At 36.0% G+C, this 24200-nt stretch overlaps 1 protein-coding gene across 3 annotated transcripts in view; it reads left to right on the top strand.

Annotated features, from left to right (window-relative positions):
- Positions 1 to 24200, top strand: part of LOC131431207 (B-cell receptor CD22) — a 230637-nt gene that overhangs the window by 149038 nt on the left and 57399 nt on the right. For all 3 annotated transcript variants that reach the window (XM_058596788.1, XM_058596786.1, XM_058596787.1), the window contains 4 exons: positions 2439 to 2770; positions 2854 to 3027; positions 4495 to 4611; positions 4727 to 4760. In XM_058596788.1, the coding sequence (XP_058452771.1) occupies positions 2439 to 2770; positions 2854 to 3027; positions 4495 to 4611; positions 4727 to 4760 (657 nt within the window). The remainder of the gene's footprint in view (positions 1 to 2438; positions 2771 to 2853; positions 3028 to 4494; positions 4612 to 4726; positions 4761 to 24200) is intronic.

Here is a 24200-nt window from a genome sequence, read left to right on the forward strand (position 1 = left end):
ACATTTATTAACGCGCAATGTTAGTAGAAAGATAAACACTTTTAAATTGACAAGAGGGAAACATTTTCGTACCGTTTAGGATGTTTTGTAAAGGATGTGTAATCGAAAACAATATTAGTTAGCATGAAAATACGCTATTTTGCACAAAAAAATCGAAGTTTAAGTCATTAATTTTTTGGACACACAAAAAACTAATATGTTTATACTAAACAGTTTTTTTCCGAGAAATAATTAATATTAAGTACTCAAAACGACGGTCCGTTATGATACTTTAAAGTAAAGTTAGCAAGAAAATTATTTCGATTTGGGTTTGATGAAACCTCAAACTTCTACCAATACTACTCATCAATTTTCTTCATCTATGTCGCATCCTAAGTCACCTTTCGATTTGTCAATTACCTAATATTTCTCAATTTTCGGGTTTGAGGACAATTGGGTGGATTGATGTCATTTTTATAAAATCCACCTCGTTGTCTAGCTACAACTGAAGCACTACTTCACAGTAGTAAAGCTTGCCAAATCAGGTCGTACCGATTTCGGTTCATTTTAAGCTAAAATGTTCGGAAGTATACGCTTTTCAGGCACTCCAGGTTGTACATTTGTGAATCCATAGACTTGTTTTTCGCAAAAAAACTGTTTTTTTTTGTCCGCAGTTTCAATGCCATAAGTTTTTCTTGCAAATTGATCACCAAAAATGAATTTGAACTGGCAAGGGATCACTTAGACAAACAACTTTTTACCGGAAAGCTGCCCATAATTCATCTTCACATATCGAAGCTCTTATTCCGTTGATCAATGAGGGAGCATTCTTTACATTTCATAGGAATCTCATTGTACAACGTCTGGGCACATCTTTCTTTAATTCGCGTCTTCTATCAAATAGAACCTCTTTGTACAGTTAGCCAGTTAAACAATTTCTTAACCTGAACTCAAACTGTGTCCGATCGAATATAAAAGAATCTTCCTTCCAACCCCGAAGTCAACCCGTACCCGTTTTTTCCGTACCCGAACCTTGCCCGAATCTGTCAGGTTCATTTTTTGGGTCGGATATCGGGTTCAAATATCGGAAATTCCTGAAAAACTTTTTTTCTGAACCCGAATCCGACCCGTACCGTCGGGTTCGGGATATGTTTTGTTAAAAATTAAATTTAATTAAAAAGTAAGGGCTGTTTGCGTATATTTAATATCTAGAAATCGTAATACTTTAAATTTGTGCAAATCTGTACGTACACTGCTCTTGCAGTTGTTCCAGATGTTTAGATTTGGTAGTTTTTTGTCTATCTGTACATACAGTAAACAATGATCGCGATAATCGATGCTTCCACCAGCGGTGGTGGAATATAAACAAATTTTATGTGAAAACCTAATTGTGGTCGTTCACCGGGGCAGTGAGTAAGAAAAGGTAGACAAATTAAATTCGATTGATTGTTAAAGTTTACATATTTTCGTCAAAGACCCCGTTTTTTCTTAGTTACAGTTTTCATCCATTAAAATGAAATGAAGAAAATATTTGAAAATTGATTGAAAACTTTAAAAATGTAGTTTGCCGCATCAAACCTATACATACGATTAATCCAACATATAAACAAGTTGAGCTTAAAATCGTTCAACGAAGTAGAACAAATGAAATATACGCCAGAAATGGACTCACTTTCTTTTGATACGAAGTAAATTCATGAGGTGTTTTATGGAAACCGGATCATTCGATTCGAAAGTTTGTTTAAAACTCGACGCAATCGAGCGGTATTTGACAGTATGCTGTCCCGACTAATGAACGAACATAAGGATAATAAGTAAAATTAAATCGGAAATAAACCTTTATTTTGATGCCGCAGTATTTTCAATCTTCCAAATTCACAATTTCATGAGAACTGTAAGACTCGTGATTTTTTCATACTGTGCGATAACGAAATGAATTCAATCTGTCAATAGCAAGTGGATTCTATTCCCAGTGGTCATGTTTCTTGAATCGTACCAATATTTCTACAACAAATGTATTATTACAAGTCTATATCAAACCTTTCGAAATTAAATAATTTCACTTCGGTTGAGCTCACTTGTCGTGTACAATTGAATTGAACAAGTTTACTTAGAGGTAGCACATCGAATCAACACAGCTTCTCTCACCTCTAACTGCCATTAGGAAAAATCACCATCGTGGAATTTCATAACGAGCCAGTTGAAATCTACTTAAATACGATATTTCTACGCTACAGCGGTACACTAGCAACTTGAAAAGACTGCTAGATAATTATTTATTTAGGAACGAGTACAGCATATTTTAATTAAAATTCATTAACGCTTTTCAAGGCGCCTAAGGCGTTTGACCCGTTATGTTGTATGCTTCGTTCAGTAGTGACAGTTTTTTCATTACGCTTCACAATGTTCTACTTACGTTTTGTGTCGTTTTTACACGTATTCTACTTTCGTCCCGTCAGGATCTCAACACAGGGTAAACCATTCCTCGATAGGGGACGAGAATCAAGACTGGTAATAGATAATGTAACGTACGACTATCAGGGCGAGTACGAGTGCCGGGCAACTAACTTCATCAATGGACAGGAAAGAACGGCCACATCTGATCCGATAGCACTGCAAGTGGTAGGAGCGCCACAGGTTCTGCGGACGTCACCAACATCCACCGGACATTCCGTATCAGTACGGAAGGGAGATTCAGCAACACTTTCGCTGATTGTGTGTGCCGATCCCAGACCACGGCATGTTGCCTGGGAGTGGGGCTCACTGCGATTGGAAGCGGGATCTGGAATAGGTATGTGTTTTTTTTATCAACCCACACACTCATACGTGGTAGTAGAACAGAAGCGTTGTTTAATTAAACTCCTTTATTCAAAGGTCGCTATCGAGTGGACGACGTTACACAAGACAGCCGGGAAGACTGCTACCTTGCTACTTTGCACATCGACGACGCTGATCTGCAGGACCAACGGCCGTACTATTTGGTGGTTGAGAACGAGCGGGGCACTGACCGACATGCTATAAATCTCCGCGTTGAAGGGATGTTTTCGGGTGAGCATTCAAGAAGTTTTTTGAAAATTGTCGTTTTTGTGATAGCATTTGCAACTGCTAATTAACCGTTATATCATTCTTTTGATTGAATGATGTTTCTTCTGGATATGAGAAGTTTAAGAAGGAACGAATATAAATTTTTAAACATCAATGGCAGGTGAATTTTAGCATTGAATTATGTACACTTAAATTCAAGTTATTAAGTTATCTTACTCATCATGTTCAATCGGTAAATTTACACAATTAACATTGTGTTGCAGTATCTCGAAAATTTATTTATATGAGATATCAACCTTCGTATGTTTTTAAATTTTCACCAAAGTATTTCAAGTTCGGATTATTATAGTATAAATCTGTTGTCAACCAAATTGAAGATCTCAACTAACCTGAAAAAAATTATTAGTTCTTTTCCATCTGGTACAGTCTGTTAGACATAATCCGTCGAAGATAGAATATGTAATGTACTAAGACGCTTCGAGCAATGCCGGTTACAATTCTCTTGTCTTACCTCACCTAGCAAAAATAGTCCTGGGGTGTCCTTTATCAAGTATACGTCCCTGACTGCTCATCGGCAGCCACTCAAGGCACGGATACTTTGTTGATTACCCTCCACTGGATCGATTCACCTGGCTTGCTGCGCTCCTCTTTTCCTTGCCCCAACCTGATCAAATTCGAAAACCATTTTCACTGGACTATCGTCCGACATCCTAATGATATGCTCAGCCCATCGTAGCTGTCCGTAGGATGGGTGGTTCTACTAGCAGCTGTTGCAATTCGTGGTTCATACGCCATCTCCACATTTCATCTTCCGTATTATATAAACTTTTGTTTCTCAAATCTAACATTAATAGTTTATGTGACAAAACATTATAGTAATACGTACGTGTGTCCATCCAGATTTTTTTTATCACAAAGTTTTGAAGGTAGTCTATGAAAGCTGACAGCAAAAGCAAATTTCTTTAGACTGCATTGTTTCGGAGGGCAATTATTTACCACTCTTTATAAATAGAATAGAAGAACTTGCATTGAGTTCTACTTCTTCAGAAGAAATCGTGGTAATATTCTATATCATAAGTCATGAGCCTGTTCGACTCAGGCATCCTGTGGAATAACTTATTTCCTTTCAGTGGATTAAAATGAATCTCCTGTTATTCATTATGAATAAAATATACGTTAAACGAGCTATCGCTTTGGCCAACCAAAAAAGGTTCAGCTGTATTTTAATTTCGGCAAAACGCGATCCATAAACATATATCACGAGGGAAAAGGATTCCATCTAATTCAATAAAAAAAACTGAAAAATATTGTGCTCTACCATATACTCGCTATCACTTACATAGAAATGTGTACCTTTGCATATTTAAATCCCGCATTCCGGATGATCATCCTTCAACGCCACTAACGCAATGCTGAAAACTGGCCACAAACACCGAAATCCAAATGGAAAATACGCTTGGAAACGAGCAGTGGAGCCACTGGAGCTTAGTTACCTTCTCGGAATCGCCGGGGGATGCCTAGCTGCCTTCCTTATGTTCGTCTGTCTGTGTATTTACACGATACGAAGGAGAAAGTGTTGTTTCAGAAGTAAGTATCATTTAGCGAACCTTTCTCTACCACATTCTAAGACGTACGACGAAGCACTATTCAAATATTCACATTTTATGTAATACCAGTAACATCACCTTCCTTTATCTCACAGATCGACACAACTACAAAACCTCAGAAAAGGATAGGTAAGTGAAGATGTCCTTTATGCCTAGGGAGAATACGTGTAATATGCTAATGTGGCAGAGTTGATTTCATCCACAAACATTTGGTTCATTTGTTTGTTTCTTCCCTGAGTATGCTTGCAATTCATACTAGTCAGTGTATTGCTGAAACAACAATAATACGTTTGATATATGCAGGAGAAAACAGCACAACTTGCATCTTATCAATGCAGTTTCTTTTAACCCCTAAAAATTCCTTCTCTGATTTACAAATCAGGAAATGTTCCTTGTATCAACGTTTGCTTTACGTATTTCTCTTCGAATGAATAGGAAAAAGTGATATTAAGTTGATGAAACATACAGGCGGAAGCGGTATATGTTATATTATTATTTTCTTTTGCTCAATTCCCCGTTTCAAAATCTTGATGTTAAACTGTTGAGCATGTTCCAATACCGTTTTCAGTGCATGCTCAATATGATTATTGAACTTTATACTTTTCTGATTGCAGTATTTTTATATGAGCTAACCGCATAATTTAATTGTGACAATATTAATTTACTAAACAATTTACAATATCACAAATAGTGATCGAAATAGCCTCCTGTTTAGGTTCTGTACAATATAGTGGACAAAGTATCGGTGTACAATTGACGTAATACGTAATACCAATGTATGTCTCGGAGTTGGATTACTAAATAAAAACAATTGAAATATTCTGTTAATGTTACCTACGTCTTTTACTCATCAGTTCAAACCTTATTGACTTTACTTGAGCCTTGTCTTATTGCCGATTGTATTATGGCGCAATGGGTTCTTTGACGAACACAAATAGCAACTTCTGTGGTCCATTACAGGTAGTTTTTTTTATTTTATTTCATTTCACATTCAAAAACGCGCTTAATCCATCCAACAGTGAGATTACACTTTTTTTATCAACCGAATGTGTTTTTTTGCATGAATATCCCTCGGTATTTTTAGTTTTTATGAAATAATTTTAATTGCCGTTTTTTTAAGTGACAGTTTAAAATTACAATCACCCATTACCCTATAATTTCGGAGCTGCAAGTCGAATCGAAAAGAAAAATTTTATGAAACCATAGAATTAATCTAAACGTGTGACAATTGATTATGCATTCCATAAAATGTCGAAGTGAGTTCCCCTGCAGAATTTTTGGTCATCATTTACGGTACTTCTGGAACCGGTATTCAGGGATCATCATAACCCAAAACGATTCGTATGACCATGAATTAACATAACGAATAAATTGAAATAGTATTGAACTAAACTTTGAAGATTTTTTGGAATCCTCCTCTTCTATGACAGTTTAAATTTTGAACACACATCCAGCTGCTGCAAAATCGGAAGTCGGAATCAGAATAAATTCATCAATTTTGTATGGAAGCATAAGTCCTTTAGCTTGAATATTCGTTTATTAAATTCGGTGTTGCCTTCTTTGAGAAAACGATTGAGCCCCAGTATTCACGATACTTTCGAAACCGGAGTTCGGAAACCGGTGCAGCCGATGTCAGTTAAATTGACCCAAGGTATTGTGAATCATTCCATTGAAATTGACATACACTAAGGTCTCTTTTTACACGGTTTTTTCGCACGATTTTTTTTTATACACGGCTTTTTTTACACGGATTCCGGAATTAACACGGTTTTTATTTACGCGGTTTTCGCAATTAACACGGATTCTGATGAGAGTTTAAAATGCACTGTCATTTGCTTTTTGAGAAAAATTTAAAAAAAGGGAACAGGTTGTCTGTAAGAAAACGATTATAAGAGTTAATTCAAAGTTTGAAAGTTAACAAAAATCATTGCTCAGTTGTTGTGTATGATGTCAGCATCGTCATTGATATCATCGAGAATTTCATAGCGTTGAAGAACTAGTCGAATTTACTAATCTCTTCAACTCTTCATCATATCGTACAGTACAGTATTTTATACCCATTTGAATGATATAGCTCTAATAGTATTATGATATTGACACATTGTAATACCTTTTCTAATTTGATCCAAATTCATCAATATAAATTCTTCCCCTATGATTCGGTCGCTGCGTGCATAGATCTTCATCCAATACCCATGTCTTCCCACTCAGTTTAGTTGAGAATGACTGTTCAGATCGTTAGTGTTTACTACACATCGTACCTTCAGAATCGAAAAGAACTTATTCTCAAGCTTTTTTGTAGTGGAAGTGTTTATGGGTTCTAGTTGTACGTATTATCGTTCTTTTGATAACTAAATGCATTATACAGAAGGCATGAGCCATTTAGAATAATTTGCTTATCGTACAACGCGTTTCCTAAGTGTTCTAATTTTAATTTGTCATCCAATGCGTTTTATCAAGTATCACTGGGCCTTTCTCGTAACCTCTGGCTGTTTTTTAGATTTCCGTGTTTATTGTGAAACAACAGTTACATTTTCACAGTTATGTGCATCTTGTATAAATTTGAGGGTTAAAAAATAAGCTTTTTTCCCCTTCAAATTATCAAAAGTTACATTTTATCCAAAACAAAACAAACATATCATCAAATCTACGGTTTTTGTAATTATAACATCAAATTTTCCACGCGGTTTTTTTTTGCACGGTTTCCGCAATTAACGGTACTTAACCCCCGTGTAAAAAGAGACCTCATTGTATTTTACTAAGCACCCTGTATATCTGGAATCAGAAGTCGGACTTAATTAAGAAACAGAAAGTTTTTATGGGATTTTAAGACCTTTCATTTGAATCTTGGATGGAGGAAATCGGTTAAGCCATCTCCGAATCTGATCTCGAATAACTGATTTTAATGGTAGACGGGTGTAAGAAGTTATTTTCTTCCAGTGATTATTGCTGTAAGCAGTTTAAATGAAATGCTGTAAGCAGTTTCAATGAAATTGTTTTGAATTTGAAAATGCTGCCATCTTTCTAATACATATGCTATATTCGAACGATTATGATTCCAAAAAGGAACCATGCTAAAATCGAAACGAGAAAAAATGTCTTAAGAGAGAGAAATGCTGTACACAGTCTATTTGGTGCTTAGAAGCAATTTCATACAACAGTATTAAAAATCGTGTTTCACTTTGCTGCCAAGCAGCGCTTTACAACGTTAAGAACTCCTACTACTGGAATAGGAAAAAAAGTCGCTTACAAAAAAAAACGATATATCCGTTAAAAATGGACGGATTTCAACGAACTATGGCTTGTTGGATAGCCGTGTACCGTGCGGAATCTAAGTCGCGAAACATGTTTGTTTACAAGGACAATTGTGACAGACATTGTCAAAAAATAACTCAAAAAGTAAACGATGAGACTTTTCATTTGCGACTACTTTGATCAAAATCGGTCCAGTCAGACACACACACACGGACATTTGCTCATTTCGTCGATTTTGTATATGAGACTCGGCCTCGGAAATTTTTTCTAAAGTTTGATTCAAATCTATACTTTTATAATTATTAAAAGAGGTAAAAGAGATAAAAAGGTCAATGCATATTACATAACAGTGATTCTAAATTTAGAGGTGTGGACTGTTTATTATGGTAATTACTAATAAAGTCACGATTGTCGTTTAATGCGCCTAGACCTAGATTATCGTTTAATGTCGGTAGCGGTTTTAAATCGGATAGGAAATAACACCTGTCTTGGAGTAAAATGTCCAGTAAGCAAACAGGCCTGAATAGAAAGAATTCATCCAAGAACTGATGCACAAGAAGAAGTGACCAGACCAGAGCGAAAATGGCTACTTTTGCACGGCACCCCTCGCGATCTTGAAACAACCAAAATATTAGTTGTTTTTCAGAATTTGATTGGTTAAAATTTGGTACAATTAATCGATTGTTGTTTTTTTCTAACCTATCATTTTTGTTTTTCGATCAACAGAAACGATGGTTGAAATAACAAAATTTTTGGTTTTAAAATAAGATGCTATCAGTTAGTCAAGACAAACACTTTTCAATTTCAATAAAGATTTTAGTTACAACAACCGACCTTGTTTTTGATTTAACAATTATGTGAGTTGAAAAACAAATCGGTTTTAATAAAACAATATTACGATTAGTTATTTCAACTGATGCAAAAATATTGATTTTGAATGACAATAAAATATTCCTTATTGATATACGTTCTGATTTTTTAAATGAAAATTCGGTAAGAGATATAAATAATTACTCTCATTCTTGTTTACGTCCGTATCGGCAGTACGACGAACGGGTACTTTCGAACGAATACGAATAAGCCATTCTTGTTTTCACTCGAATGAATTTGAACGCGACTCGTTTGCCACAAAAAATTAAAATATCAGTAAACTTCTTTAAATAAATGCTAAGCCTTGATGAAATCAGTCCAATTCTTGTGATTAACCATATGCAAAACGCTAAAATGTATGGCAGTTTAACTTCAAACGATACGTGTATTCGAACATCATTCGTACGAACGGAAAGTCCCATTCGCGTTTACGGACGAATAGACGAAATGACGTGGTTTCGATTCGTCAGTTTTATGTTGCGAATCAATCGTTCGAACACATTGAAAAAAGTTTAACCGATTTCTAACAAATTTATTTTCGAGTCTAAAGGTGATTTGCAATCAAATCATAAATTTGTGTATTGCAGAAAACATTTAGAAAGCATAGCAGTATAGTAAAATGCTGTTTTTTTCTGGCGAGCCTTCGAATATATGCGCGGTTCCAAGTTTTTACGCATCAAATTTTACATCCATTAGGTACTGGAAAATACGCCATGGGCAAATATGCTTTATTTTATATTAAATGCATGATTTTACCAATGTAATAAATATGAAGACTATCGAAAACATGACAAAATTGCAAGAAAAATGCAACATATTTTTCGCAGATAATACTGATCGGACTGCTTTTTTTATTTTGCACGAAGTTTAATTTGAAAATTTCATTTACCGAGTTGAATAAAATTGGTCCTGAGTGTGATATTTATTTATTATGTAGCATTCGTCACTTCCTTGATGCTTGGAATCTTCCTAAAAACAACTACCTGCGCTGTCGATCCTTCTTTTGCACAGGAGTCGCGTACGTACACGTTCGAGTGAAAACAAGAATGGCTTGTTCGCATTCGTTCGAAAGCATGTGTTCGTCGTATGGTCGATACGGACGTAAGCAAGCATGATGATACAAAGTCAGCGAAAAAAAACAAGTCAAATAACAAATGATAGCAAAGATTTTTAATTACAACTAAAATCTGTATCAGAAATGATAGTTTAAAGTTGGATGGGCGTTGTTTTATGCATGTGCGATGTTTAAAATAGTGATTGATTCGAACGTAAACGGGAATACGAATTTGATATACTTTCGAACGTATCGCATACGGCCGTAAACAAGAATGAGGGTGAATATGTAATATTTAATATAAATAATATATTGTATTATGACGGTATAAATAAAAGTTAATGTTGTTGCTGCTTTATATTAAATGAATTATTCATTGAAACCATATTTATTTTTGTTTTTAATATACTGTCTTTTAGTAGTGCTGGTGTCAACGAAACTTTCTAATTGTGACCACTATATTACTTACGAACAAAAAGTCGAACCGAACGCACTGATTTTTATTTTTTGATCCATTACAACTTACAGTTTCAACAGATTATATGAATGAATATTAAACATTTTCAATTTAATCACTTGGTTCATACAATTTTGTACATGACTTGAAGATAACATGATGCTCATTCATTAACATGCATTTCACGATGGAGAATCAAGTTGATTTTAAGACCAAAATTCAAACGCATACAATTCACTGGGTTCTAGTTTTCGTTAAACACGTTTTGTTAATTGCGATATCTCTAACGGCTATCAGTTCTGTGCATAGCACAACTTTATATCAATCGTTTCTTTTTGTAACACCAGAGCAGTAAAGATGTAGATAATTTATCATCGCATTAATATTCTGACAACTAGTGTTATGATAAACATTAATTTACTATCATTCAAAAGTTACTCTTCACGAGTTTTACAAACGTATAATAAGCGGATTTCGTTTGCATGAAAAAGTTCAAGTAACCCGTTTGAATTTCAACTAAAGTATTGGTTGATTTTCCATTGCGATTTTTGTTTTGCTTTGTGCTGTTTTTGACATTAGACAGTATTAAAAACAACATATTTTTCAACTACTTCAATATGTGCAAATCAAATAGCAAGTTGGTTGAATCAACTAATTATTAGTTAAAACAACAACTGCAAACTGCAAAAATCAAAAATTGCGAGATCGTACTTTTTGGATTGGAGGGTTTTCCGTGTGGTCCTGTGCGAAAAGTAATTTTTTCACTCTGAATGTTATATACTGTTCGGAAGATACAACCTTCAGTTACAAAACGCATATGGGTTGAGGTAAAAAACCCCACTTATAAGGGCGCAATTTGTCTCGGAGTACACCAATCTCTAAATCTCAAGAAAGGAGGGGCGAAACTGAGTCACATTTTGACGTATGAAATAATCAGACATGACCAAATATCATGTGTAAATAATTTTTTTTGGCATTATTGACATCTTGCAACTGTTTCGTACATGAAAAATATCATTTTATCTTGAAGTTACTGATTTTGTTAAAGAAATATGCAAATTGATGAGAAAAAAATATTTTAAATAAATAGCAATTAATTTTGTTAGCTAAGACCAAAATTTAAATGAATAAAAAAACGTTTCACCCATGATCTGATTCACTGTCTGTAGGGGAAAGTATTATTAGGCGCCCCTGCTGGCCAAAACGCCTTTTTTAAGTATTCAAAACTTTTATAAACAGAAGTTTAATCACTAACACTATTTTTTCGTAAGATCTTTCTTCTATGCAAGTTTGGCAGTTGTCATTTGCTTAAAAATATGAAAAAACTGAAAATATCATTAGGCAGCTTTTCGATGTAAGGTTTTTCTTCGACTTAACAAGCATTTTAACCGTATAACGTATAAACGTCTAATTATCGGTTGCAACTTAGTAATTAACTTTTAGCAGTGCTGATGTCTCTATTTACAGTATAAAAATCCAGAGAAACAAAGCCATTTCTTTGATATACGAATTTTCGCATAACAGTCACTCTACGGGCATTATGGTTTCCAATTGTAATTAATTGATTATGCAATTGATTTCTGATGCAAAGAGTATCTTCTTTATCTGCTTTTCTTCTATATCTACATTTCAAGGGGCATATTGCATCATTGTTGTGGGGCATACCACTGATTTGCTGAGGGGCATATTATACGGTTGCCGGGGCATTATGCCTACGCCAAGCGAAAAAACTGAGAATGTGGTCGTTTTGTAAAATGTGTTTGTATCAATCAATTCTCATCACTTCTACCGAAATCATTGAAAATTTTGTTCCTACGGCGTATTGCAATGAAATACCTACATTCTTGAAGAAAATATGTCTGTACATTTAAAAATAACTCAATGTTTTCTTAAGGGGTCACATGGTTTTTGTATAATTACTGTTGGAGGTAAAATATTCAGCACGCCGATAGTTACAGTGGCACAAACCAATTCGAAGTCTGAAGGAAAAAGTCTCAACTATTTTAATTTTTTTTTTCAACATAATTGATAAAAATTTGCATACCGGCGATCTAATGCTTTGAAAACAATATGTAATGCCTCGTTCAAACAATTCGAGATAAAAATTTTCATGAATGTGCTACACCATGCATAACCATTACAGTATATGTTATAAATCTATGTCAAAATCTTACTCAATGCGGTTTAATATGTGAGGTAAATATCTACCAGGTGCTAATGTTTCATAAAATTGTATTGTAAAATTGCTTTTTCAATAATGTATGAGAACATTTTCGTGTTCCTGCGGGGGTGTTGATTGGTGCCTATTCTCAGTATTCCATGGAAAGAAAGTATAACTGTTAACATAAATGTTTCGTAGAGTTTTCCATATCTCATTTATGGCAAGGTAAAAATTTCCAAATCAGATATGCTCTTTTTGAGCAATTCTGTTATTATTCTTGTTCATAAATTATCTCCATTTCTCCATTCCAATCGCATTCTATTTATTTTATATCGTCGGATACTATCAGACAATCAAACGAAAGGCAAGCCAGCTCTAATCGAGCTGTGAACATATTAATATTTTTTGCAAATATTCAAATGCAATACAAGACAGGAAAAATGTGTTTTATAAAAATGTTGGTTTTTGGCCAAAAGCTGCCAATAAAAAATAACACAACACATACAATTTCCTTTTCAATCTGTTACATCCTTTGATTTTATAAGTAATAAAACGAGTTCTACTACAGTATCACCAGTTAGAGCTAACAAATCGGTACAATACCCAAACATATATAAGTTTGTAAAAATGTATTACACTTGACGAGAGAAGCCTGAACCATAAATTTACGACTCCGTAGAGTGTGGTGTGGCCATCCGCTGTACTTTCAGAGCTATAAATCATGTGCACGATATTGAAAATTGAAAATATCAGATGACAAATGGCACCCGAGAAAGGATACTTTTTTCTGTTTTCATCACACATGAACTATTACTTTTACAAATCCATTGATATGATTTCAGCCCTCACCGAGTGCTGGATCCGGCAATACGAGAACGAAGAAGGTGAATGGTAACAAGAATACTCGCCTTACGAAGTCATATATTCTCCTAAGGGTTTTATTGCTCAATTTTACTCAAGTTAGTATTAGACGTATGGTGTCACCTTTGAGAAAAATAAAATAACACATGATGACATATAAAACATGGTCAAGTAAAAAGGTAACCTGATTGCACAACAGATGCAATGGGTTCAGCCTTCGTTATTGTCTTCTGAAGTTTCTAAACTGGTATTCCTAAATGCATAAATTGAATAGATTTTAAACACTTTATACGGTGTATAAAAATTTGTTTCTTACCAGCAGCCCCTTTCCGCTTTCATAGTAAAATAATATGCAATCCAAGCGAACATCTTCCGTACACAGCGTCGTTTTTTTGTTTACCACCTCTTATGTGTTCAACACCCGCCGCCTGTCGATGCTCGCATTGGAGATGATACATTATTCAACGCGAGCCTAACGAAAGCTTTAATACAGTCCTGCTACTCCATATGCATATTCTAGTGAATCATGAATGTCTGAAAGCACTCTCGACTCGAAAAATTAGAGAAACGAGAAGGTTGAAGTCGTGGCAAACATATACACAAACTCGAATAAGAGCAGCTCGTTCGTGAATATGAATGCTGCCAGGATTCGCCGTCTCTCTGATTTAGAGACCATTCTCCAGAGTACAACTATACAGCATAATATTAAGCGGGCACAAAAACAGCCTTCATTTTTCGAGTACGCGGCTTCAGGATCCTTTACAAGAAAAAGTGGCGAAAGATGTACGTAGCGACGTGGTACTTGCTTGAACTTCAGTCAACACGTGTAAAGCCAACACGCATAACAAGGATCTCATTTTTATTTCAAATTTATTCATCGGCACGTGATCGGAAAAGTACACCTTCTGCTTTCTACTCGAAATCAATTTGCATTCGCAAACAACAAACAGAATGAGTTTTAGTTTTAATCTTAAAGCCGCTTGCGTACTTATGAAGTGGAAAGGTGAGATTTTCTGAGAATCACAATGCGTTCAAAATAAGAAGGGAGCATAATTTGGCAAAAATAAATTGCAAAAATTTTATGCATTCCAATTATGTTTTGATAATCGTAAACGGAAAGAAGTAGAACTTACTTGGTATTCTTATTCAAATTATTATCACATCAGCAAGTTGAAATTTGACTGAAATTAGTCGAACGGAACCGCAGATATTTGGATATCGGCTATAACTACCCAAAACATCAGTGTGTTGAATAATTTGATTGTTGGTGTTTTCGAAAATTAATTAAAACTATAGCTAACTGAACTAAAATTCTGCCAGTTTTAGCATAGATCTTGCATGTTTACTGAATGCAATTCACATTCCTTCAGTACCAGTGATTGATGCAGCAGGACAATGGTTGGAAGTAACTTCGTTAGTATGGTACTTTATTGACAGCTAATATGAGGGTTGCTCGAGATTATAATATATTATATTATATTATTATTAATATCATTTATTTTACCCCGGCTTTAACCTTTTTGTCGTTCACCGGGGATTATATTATATTATATTATATTGTGTTATATTATATTACATTATATCATTCTCTATTACATTGTATTATATCAATATAAAACATTTATTATGGGGACGTAATGGGAGGGAACGTCAGGGAATGATGTAATGAACACAATGATGTGATGAAAACTGCGAAAATGTTACCACAGAATCGGGACTCGAACCCGTAGCAAACTCCTCACCGGGGAAATTGTTTCACCAATAAAACTACCCTGCATATGAAAACACATGAAGAGAAAAACCAATTGACTGGACTAAACAAAGCATGCTTCGCTGTACTTAGCCACAACGGTATTCATTTACATATACAATGATAACGAGTCTATTTCTATCCTAATCGAATCAGTATCGTGCGGCAAAGTAGATGGATAGAAATAGACTCGTGATCATTGTATATGTTTCTGTTGAATTTGTTTCCGTCGATACGGGACTGTAAGTGAATACCGTGGTGGCTAAGTACAGCGAAGCATGCTTAGTTTCGTCCAGTCAATTGGACTTTCTCTTCATGTGTTTTCATATGTAGGGTAGTTTAATTGGTAAAACAATTTTCCCGGCTAGGAATTAGCTACGGGTTCGAGTCCAGTCTCTGCGGTAACATTTTCGCAGTTTTCATTACTGTGTTTCAATCAAAGTTCATGAAATCGTGACAATCGAATGAGCTATGCATATGAATCCCAGATTAAAGAATAATACAACGGTTCATTTTCAGAGTCTGTTATCTCAGAAAAATTTCCTTCCGATATAAAATTTGAATTGATTAGACGAGCAGTTTAGAAAAGAAATTCCATAAATTGGCAACAGAAAAATCAGTATCAACTTGTTCTCAATTGGTTGAACTTGGCACACGCCTTCAGTATGCCAAACTGTTTGTTTTTCACGGTCCGACAGGCCATTTCGACTCAAGACTGATTTTAAGAAAAATTTAGTATAGGTGTGTGCATCCTTCATAGATATTTCTCTCCGCTAAATTCTCTCGGAAATGGCAAACTCGATCGAAACGAACGGAGGCTCTTTCGAAAGCTACTATCGGTTTGTTAATCGATTTTAAAGATCAAATGGTGGATACTTGGTTTCGGAGATATAATGGAATAAGTTCTCTCTGCTCAATTTTTCAATACACCAAATTTTTGGAAGACTTATAACTGAAGCCAATATGACTCGGTGGTACAAAGCCGCCGAGGCGACGCCAGCTGGGTTGACCGGCCGTCGGAAGCCGCGGCCTTGCGCATTCAAACCTGTAACTGCATCGTTTTCCCGGTCTACTCAAAGCTCACGGATAGCACACGAACAAAAACAAAGTGGCGAAGCCACATTACATATTTTTTCATATGTACTCGATTAACGAAAAATACCGCAATCATTTGCCTGGTAGATACAAGAAGGAAATGTTTTGATAAGTTTTCTTGGGAATTCCATGAAACAATCTGAAAAAATATTCAAGATTTTTTAAATTAAACACAGAGAAATGAATTTATCCGTTGTTTTAAACGGACGTAAACGCTATCATCTTTCATTTGTCATTACCTTGAATCTAGAAATCAGCGAAATTGCCCTTTCGACGAAAAGACTTTCGGAGAAATAACATTCGACGAAATGATCTTTTTAGCGAAATGGCTTTCGGCTAAATAATCCTGATTCACTATTAGGATAGTTGATAGGAACACAATGCTCATGGTTGTTGGTTGTTCCGAAGATATGTAAAAACACTTTTAAAAAATCCTATGACTTTACATCTTATTAGATGCACATAAACAACACTTTAAAAAAATCCTGTGACTTTACATCTTATTAGATGCACATAAATGGAGCGTCGCAGCTCACGCAAATTTACGTGGAAGAACATTTAATATTGTGTCTAAAACTCCATGACATGAAATTTATTGAAATAAAAAAAATAGAATATGCTGATAGCAACCGCCGCGACTTGAACCAAGAATCATTGGATCGCACATACGTCTGTTAATCGACTGAGCCACAGAAGCATGCATCTGCTTGGCTGGTAAAAGGTGCATTTAAATTCATACAGTCGCACCTGCTAGCAGAACGCAAGTTACAGTCGAAACCAGTAAAATTAAAGTTCATCTAACATTAAGTCATTACAAATAAAATTTTCCGTCATTTTACAAATTAGGTCTTTATGAATTACATCGTATGACGGATTAAGTCACCTGTAACATTAAAATTTTTTTGAAGTGTAGTGTAAATGAAATAAAAAATTTAATGACACTATTTGATTAGCAAGAGAATGGAATTATCACATCACTAGGTGGATTGAAAGGAGGTTTTCAATTGAATTTTCATGGCTATGCTCGGAAAATCGTTCAAATTTTCTCGATGTTTTTTGCTAGAGTGCCACGTCGATTTCTTACAGTGCTTTCAAGGACACAGTTCTAGTACAATCAACAGTTTCCGAGCTGCAACTATTTTCAGAAAGTACATACCAAAATTAATGCATGTGAAATGAAAACTTGCAAAAGTATGTCGCGGTTAACATACATAACTTATATTAAATATTTTATTGAAAATCGTCGTATTTATCGGCGTAAATTCTCCACGATAAAATGTATTCAAGTTGATTTTCAATGTTTTCGTTTATTTTATTTTGTTAAACTGACATATTTTGTTTGAATTTACGAAATATACTAGTATAAGTGCATTGTACATTGCTGAATTGTTTAAATACTCATTCAAACCTAGTACTTTTTTATCATGCACTATCAAGGATAGAGGACCAATTACGAGCAACATGTTGAACAATTGGGAACTTCATTCGTTTTAGGAATTTCATTAGTGTCATTTAAACTCAAAAGGAAATATCCCCAAATGACAAAAAGATAGAATATTTAAATTTTTCAGACAGAAGTGTGTATCTCGTCTCGTTAGCATGGCGTTCCCGATCTCGTACAATGAAAAACGAAATCCCTAGTGTATTTTGAGGGGTAAAACGAAAATAACAAGAAAGAATTGTATCTATCATATTTTTTACAACAGTAAAATTTGTGCTATTTGAATTACAAAGGAATGTTGTTCTTATTCTTCAGTTGGTAGCCTTTGTCTTTTTTTTTCAACCATTAAATTGGTAACTTGGTTTGCATAATTTTCCTGTTACCATGAAAAAAACAAATTGCACTTTCATTGAATTGAAAGCTACCGCGTTTGACACCAATATTCCCTACCTACCACAGTAAAGTAACACTTCGCTTGCGATATGCAGCATGACAAAACGTCACAAGAAGCGAAACCGAAGCTGGTTTACCACGCGCATTCGTTACTCCTACACGGCCTCTTACAGACAACCCCTAGGACAATCTACATCGCGGCTGTCCTCAGCGGCCCGTTGTGGTGGATAAATCGCTTCTGGAAATGGAATAAATTTTTTCCTCCCAACACAGCACAAAATATTCGTTTCAATTCTACTGTTTTTTCACATTGTGTTTCATGAAATATATATGAACAGTGCATCCATGGGGTGGTAGCTGTTTTGGAGGCAATACGGAATAGTCGTTTGGTAAGGTAGAAACAGCCTAGAGCCGTTTATTTATACAACAAAATGCGATAAAGTAGCCTAAGTGGAATTTTATCACCCCTAAACAAGTTCATACATCGAAAAGTTTGTCGTAAAAGAATATTATATTTCTTTTGTAAGGTTGACAAAACACCTTTGAGTGCGTGTTGACACGGGTGCTAGGATTTAAGGAAAATGAACATATCACTTTGAAATTTGAGGCATTTACATAACTATTACTCCACTGAGAGGGGTGTAATGTAATGAGGAAAAGGGTCGCTTTGCATGAGGCCTACCTTGTTTAATCTTACGTATTCCTTCAATTGTACCATGCGATTAATTATTGAGATTAATTAATATATGTGAGTAGAACTAGATATGAAAACTGGATCCATCGAAAAGTTCAACACGAGTTTTCGATGAATACCAGAAGTACGAATTTGCGATCAACAGCAGATTGAATGGAACTTCAACCAACAGTCCTTAAACAATTTCTGTGGTCGTTCAGGCAACTAGAAGCCTAGGTTTCATTATGAGTTTACTGATTCATACTGCTTGCGAGCTCTTTATTATTCATTAGTTCAATCTATCCTAGAAGCCTCAGCACATATTTGGCGTCCTTACGCTAGCGTCTGGATTAGAGATAGGTAAAGCAGTTCTTCTCAAAGAACCGTTCAGTGATGTAGAGTTCTTTTAAAAGAACTAGTTCTTCAGCGCCGTTCGTTCGTTCTTTGCATAATTGGTGTGTTTGTTCGGCAAAAAATAAAAAAGGTCCCTCAAATTAAAATTAAGCTTTCCCGTCATGAAGCCGTTCTCGAAAACTGTATAGCGAGCAATAAAAAAAGGTCCTCCGACTGTAAACTGACAAACTACCGTTCTCGAAAAAAGAACTATTGTTCATTCATTCTTTCAAAAGAACTAGGTTCCAATTTCGACGGATCTCCAAACTTGTGTTCTTTTAAATAACACATCACCCAATAAGCCATGTAAATAAGTAAGAAAAACACTTTTGAACCAAAAAACGATTTTATTCATCAATATAATCTTCTTCAAGAACTTCTCGATGCCGTACTTGAAGAAGTTCTTAATTTGAATTCAATTTCTTACCGGCGAACCATATTTTTAGATCAGCGTAGTCGCTGGGGCCAGATCTGCACTATAAAGTGAATGAAGAAGCAACTCGTAGTGTAAATCGTTCAATTTAACCATCGTTGCCATCGACTTGTGAATTGTTGTATTGGCTTGGTGAAACAGTGGTTTTTCCTTCGACATATGAGATCGCATCTCCTTCATTTTCGCATTCAAACGGTCTTTTGATTATTTTTCCTTTCTCCTGATAGCGCATACCTTCCAAGCTGACTGTTGTGCCTTTGGATCCTTCGGACGTGGTTAACCGACTGTAGTGCGCTTAGGTGATGATCGTTTTGATTCCAAGGTGAAGTGATGGTTCCATGTTTGATCCATTGTCGTATTTCCACGCAAAATTCTGAATTATTACTTGTGAAAATGGCCAAATACTGCTCTAAATCATCAACAAATTGAGGTTTTGATCGACTTTGAAAAGAGCTTTCTCGTGGTCAAATGTTCATGCATAAACACACTGCTTTCTGTTATCTTTATGACCTCAGCTATCTCCCGCAACTTCAATTTAAGATTAGACATAACAAATTTGTGGACTTTGCTGTTTTATGGAGTAACCGCTTCAATTCTACGTTAATCTAAAAATAATACACACTTTTGAAGCACTAACACTTTTGAAGCCATTACTAAGCTTGTACAGTTTTGTTTTCATCAAGAAGCAATAATAAATTAAAACACGAAATTGTTTTGAATCCATTTGTTGTTTCGGCGCAAACAGAGCAGAAGATATTTCCAAATTTTTAATGTTTATTCGATGGTTGAAATGAAAAGGTATTAAAAATTTCCTGAAATATACTAATTCGTACATAATTCATTGAAGGGATTACATTCGTCTCACGTTTAGTTTTCTCCTGTCCGTTCACTTATCTTCAGTGGAATAACACACTATCCGAAATAGAGAACCTAACTGGTTTACCGCCGATATATATATATATATATATATATATATATATATATATATATATATATATATATATATATATATATATATATATATATATATATATATATATATATATATATATATATATATATATATATATATATGTATATATATATATATATATATATATATATATATATATATATAAATTTTTCAATGCAGTTTCAATACGGTTGAAACGTTTTGCCTAACTAATTATATTGAGGTTAATTCAGTGCAAATGTGTAATATGTAAAATGTAATCAATCATACCAATTTATCAATACTTGAAACGGCACCTAACTTGAGCCTATCTCAAATTCTTAACGTGCTTATAATTCCTGAGTTTTGATAACCATAACAAATAAATTTAATAATTAATACTGCCTTCCAACGAACCTCACAATCACAACTCACTTTTATTATATCCTGTTCATAAGAATGACACTTCTGATCACTTCCTTAGAATCATGTGAAAGATCCATAGGTTTTAGAGTGGAGGTTGTCTCAGTACGGTGCGTCGACCGAAGGTGCGTTAACACTCCTCCCCCGTATGCCGATTGCATCAATTCGGCTTACCTATAATTCGCGCCTAACGTCTAAAACAGCTATCTTAACTGCTGGTCGTTCATAAATACCACGCGCGGTCTGAACTGCCGCTGAGCGGATTTCTCCATCTTTGCTTTTATTTACAGCAATCACGCGCCCTTTGGGCCAGCAGTTTCGTGGCATGCTTTGGTCTACAATTACCACGATATCTCCTATGGATATTGGCTTAACGTCCTCAAACCATTTTGTTCTTCTAGAAATGTCTGGCAAGTAGTCCCGAATCCAACGCTTCCAAAATAAGTTTGCTTCTATTTGAGAAATACGCCAACATTGTTTTAAAGCTGAGAACCTGTCGTCCATTTGTGTCGCAGGTTTAAACCCGCTAGATGATCCCAAGAGGAAATGATTCGGAGTAAGAACCGGTGCTTCTGGGTCGTCTAAAGGTACGTGTGTAAGAGGTCTGGAATTTACCACATTTTCAATTTCAATCAGAAGATTACAAAGGACCTCGTCTGTTAGATTACGCTCTGGCTTAATACGTTCAAGGTTCATTTTAACTGTTTGTACCAATCGTTCCCACGATCCGCCCATGTGCGGTGAAGCGGGTGGAATGAAACACCATTCTGTTTGGGGACTAACAATTTCTCTCATTACTTTATCTTGGTCCAAGTTCTCAAGCATAGCCTTTAGCTCCTTGCTAGCTGCTTGAAAATTAGTGACGCGGTCACTGAAGATTTGAATTGGTACTCCTCGTCTTGCCATAAAATTTCTTAACGCCATCACACACGAATCGGCGTTTAAGGAATGTGCTACTTCTAAGTGTATCGCTCTTACTGTTAAACATGTTATAAGTACTCCCCAGCGCTTGCAACAACATGCATTGGGCCGAAGAAGTCTACTCCAACGAATGAAAAGGGTCTTGCGAAGGCTGCTAATCGAGCTGGGGGTAGGTCAGCCATCGGAGGGGCCGTCGGAATTGCATCGTGAATTTTGCATAGCTGGCATTGATTTCTTACTCTCCGATACACTACTCTTAGTTTAGGGATGTAAAATCGTTGCCTTACTTCGTTGACAAACGGTTTCGTGATTTCTATGATGATAGCGTTCATGATAATCTTGAACAATTAGAATAGTGATATGATGAAATTTTGGCAGAATGATAGGATTTCTCGCATCTGTAGTTGTGTATGCGCACAGTGTAGTTCTACCACGGCGCCTAATTAGGCCTTGTTCGTCTAGATAAGGGTTTTCACGATAAATTACACTTGAGTTTTTAATAACAAGCTTATCAGTTTTCTCTTTAGATAGGCGAACACGTCTTGCTGCACTAGCTTCAATAAATAAACTTCTGCTTGATTCAGCTCGCTCTTATTTAGAGGACCGGTTGCACGAAAGATTTTATTTTTGCATCGCATATTACTTATGAATTTCCACACCGTCGCTGTAACTCGAAGAAGATGCTTCCATCTGGAGAATTTTTTAACTTCAATAGCCGGTTGGATTTCGGTTGTATGAAAATAAATGTTCGAACGAAGCTCCTCATCTGTGGGTCGGATGTTTGGTGTTTCTGAAGGCTAATACTCCGGTACCTCCCAAAGAAATCTTGGAGCCGAAAACCACCGGCTGCTACCGTCCATGCTAGGCCTGTTTTGCCACTTTGTTGCCTCATCGGCTACATTTTCTTTAGAAGGAACCCATCGCCAGTTTTCTATGCTAGTGGTTTCGAGAACTTCGCTTACACGAAACGCGACGAACTGGGTATATCGTCTGTGATCCGACCGGATCCAGTATAACACATCTTTTGAATCAGTCCAAAATATGTGTTCGTCTATTTTCAACGAGAGTGCCTTGGTGATGGAATTTGACAACCTCGATCCATTTACTGCTGCTTGCAGCTTTAGTCGTGGTATTGAGGTGTACTTTAACGGCGCAACACGAGATTTGGCTCCAACTATCGAGCACTCAATATTATCCTGGGTTTGAAATCGGAGATAAAATACGCAAGCGTATCCGGTCTCACCAACGTCCACAAAGGTGTGAAGTTGAACGGTGTTTCCCAGGTTTATGGAGGTTACGAAACGATAACAGCGTGGAATTCGAAGATTCTGTACATTTGGAAGTACCGTAATCCATTGTTCCCACCTCTGATGAAACTTCTCAGGTATCACATCGTCCCATCCAATAGCCGAGCGCCAAATTTCTTGGAGAAGCACCTTTAGCAAGATCAGAATATTTGATATAAGACCCAACGGGTCGAAAATAGACATTAGCATACGTAGAACCTCTCTCTTCGTTGGTTTTCGTTTTCCTAGTAGCAACTCGTCGTTTTGTTCACTATAAAGTTTATAAGTAAATGTATCTGTGGTTGTGCACCACCACATGCCCAAGACTTTCTCAGTTGCCATTTCATTTCGGACGTTGAGACTTTTTTCCTTTTTAATGAGTCCATGCAGGGACTCCAAAACCGTAGGAGAATTGGATAGCCAGTTATGCATTTCAAATCCCGCCTGAGCATGCACGTGTCGAACATCATGTGCTAACTGAATAGCTTCCTCTACTGTTTCTACGCTCGCCAGCATATCGTCTACATAATGCTCAAAAATTATCGCATTCGCGGCTCTGGGAAACGTTCCTACATATTGCTTCGCGTTGTAATTTTTAACGTATTGTGCGCAACTCGGGGAACAGCTTGTGCCAAACGTCATAACCTGCATTACAAATACGCTGGGGTATACGTCGTTCGGTTTCTCCCGCCATAAAAATCTCTGACAATTCTGATCCTCTTTGGCGATAAGAACCTGGTGGAACATTTCACGGATGTCACCACAAATAGCTATACGATTTCCTCGGAACTTATACAAGACGGAGTTGAGAGATACTAATTGGTCTGGGCCTTTCAGAAGCAGCGAGTTTAGGGAAACACCATGTGATTTTGCTGCTGCATCCCACACTATTCTGACTTTCCCTGGTTTATTATGGTTAAAGACCGGAAATATCGGTAAATACCATAACCGACATGGTGTTTGTTGTAGCTCTTGTTTCGTGAGTTTTCGTATATAACCCTTCTGAAGGTAATCATTTATTTGTGCCCGCATTGTTTTCGCAAGATCGGGCTGCTTTCGCTACTTTGATTCTAGGCAGCGGAAACGTTCCATTGCCTGAGGTTTGTTATATGGTAAGCGTATATTGTCGTGTTTGAAAATGACAGAAGTAGCAACTCTTAAATGGCAGTCAC

This window comes from Malaya genurostris, chromosome 2, assembly GCF_030247185.1.
Source record: "Malaya genurostris strain Urasoe2022 chromosome 2, Malgen_1.1, whole genome shotgun sequence".
Lineage (NCBI taxonomy): Eukaryota > Metazoa > Arthropoda > Insecta > Diptera > Culicidae > Malaya > Malaya genurostris.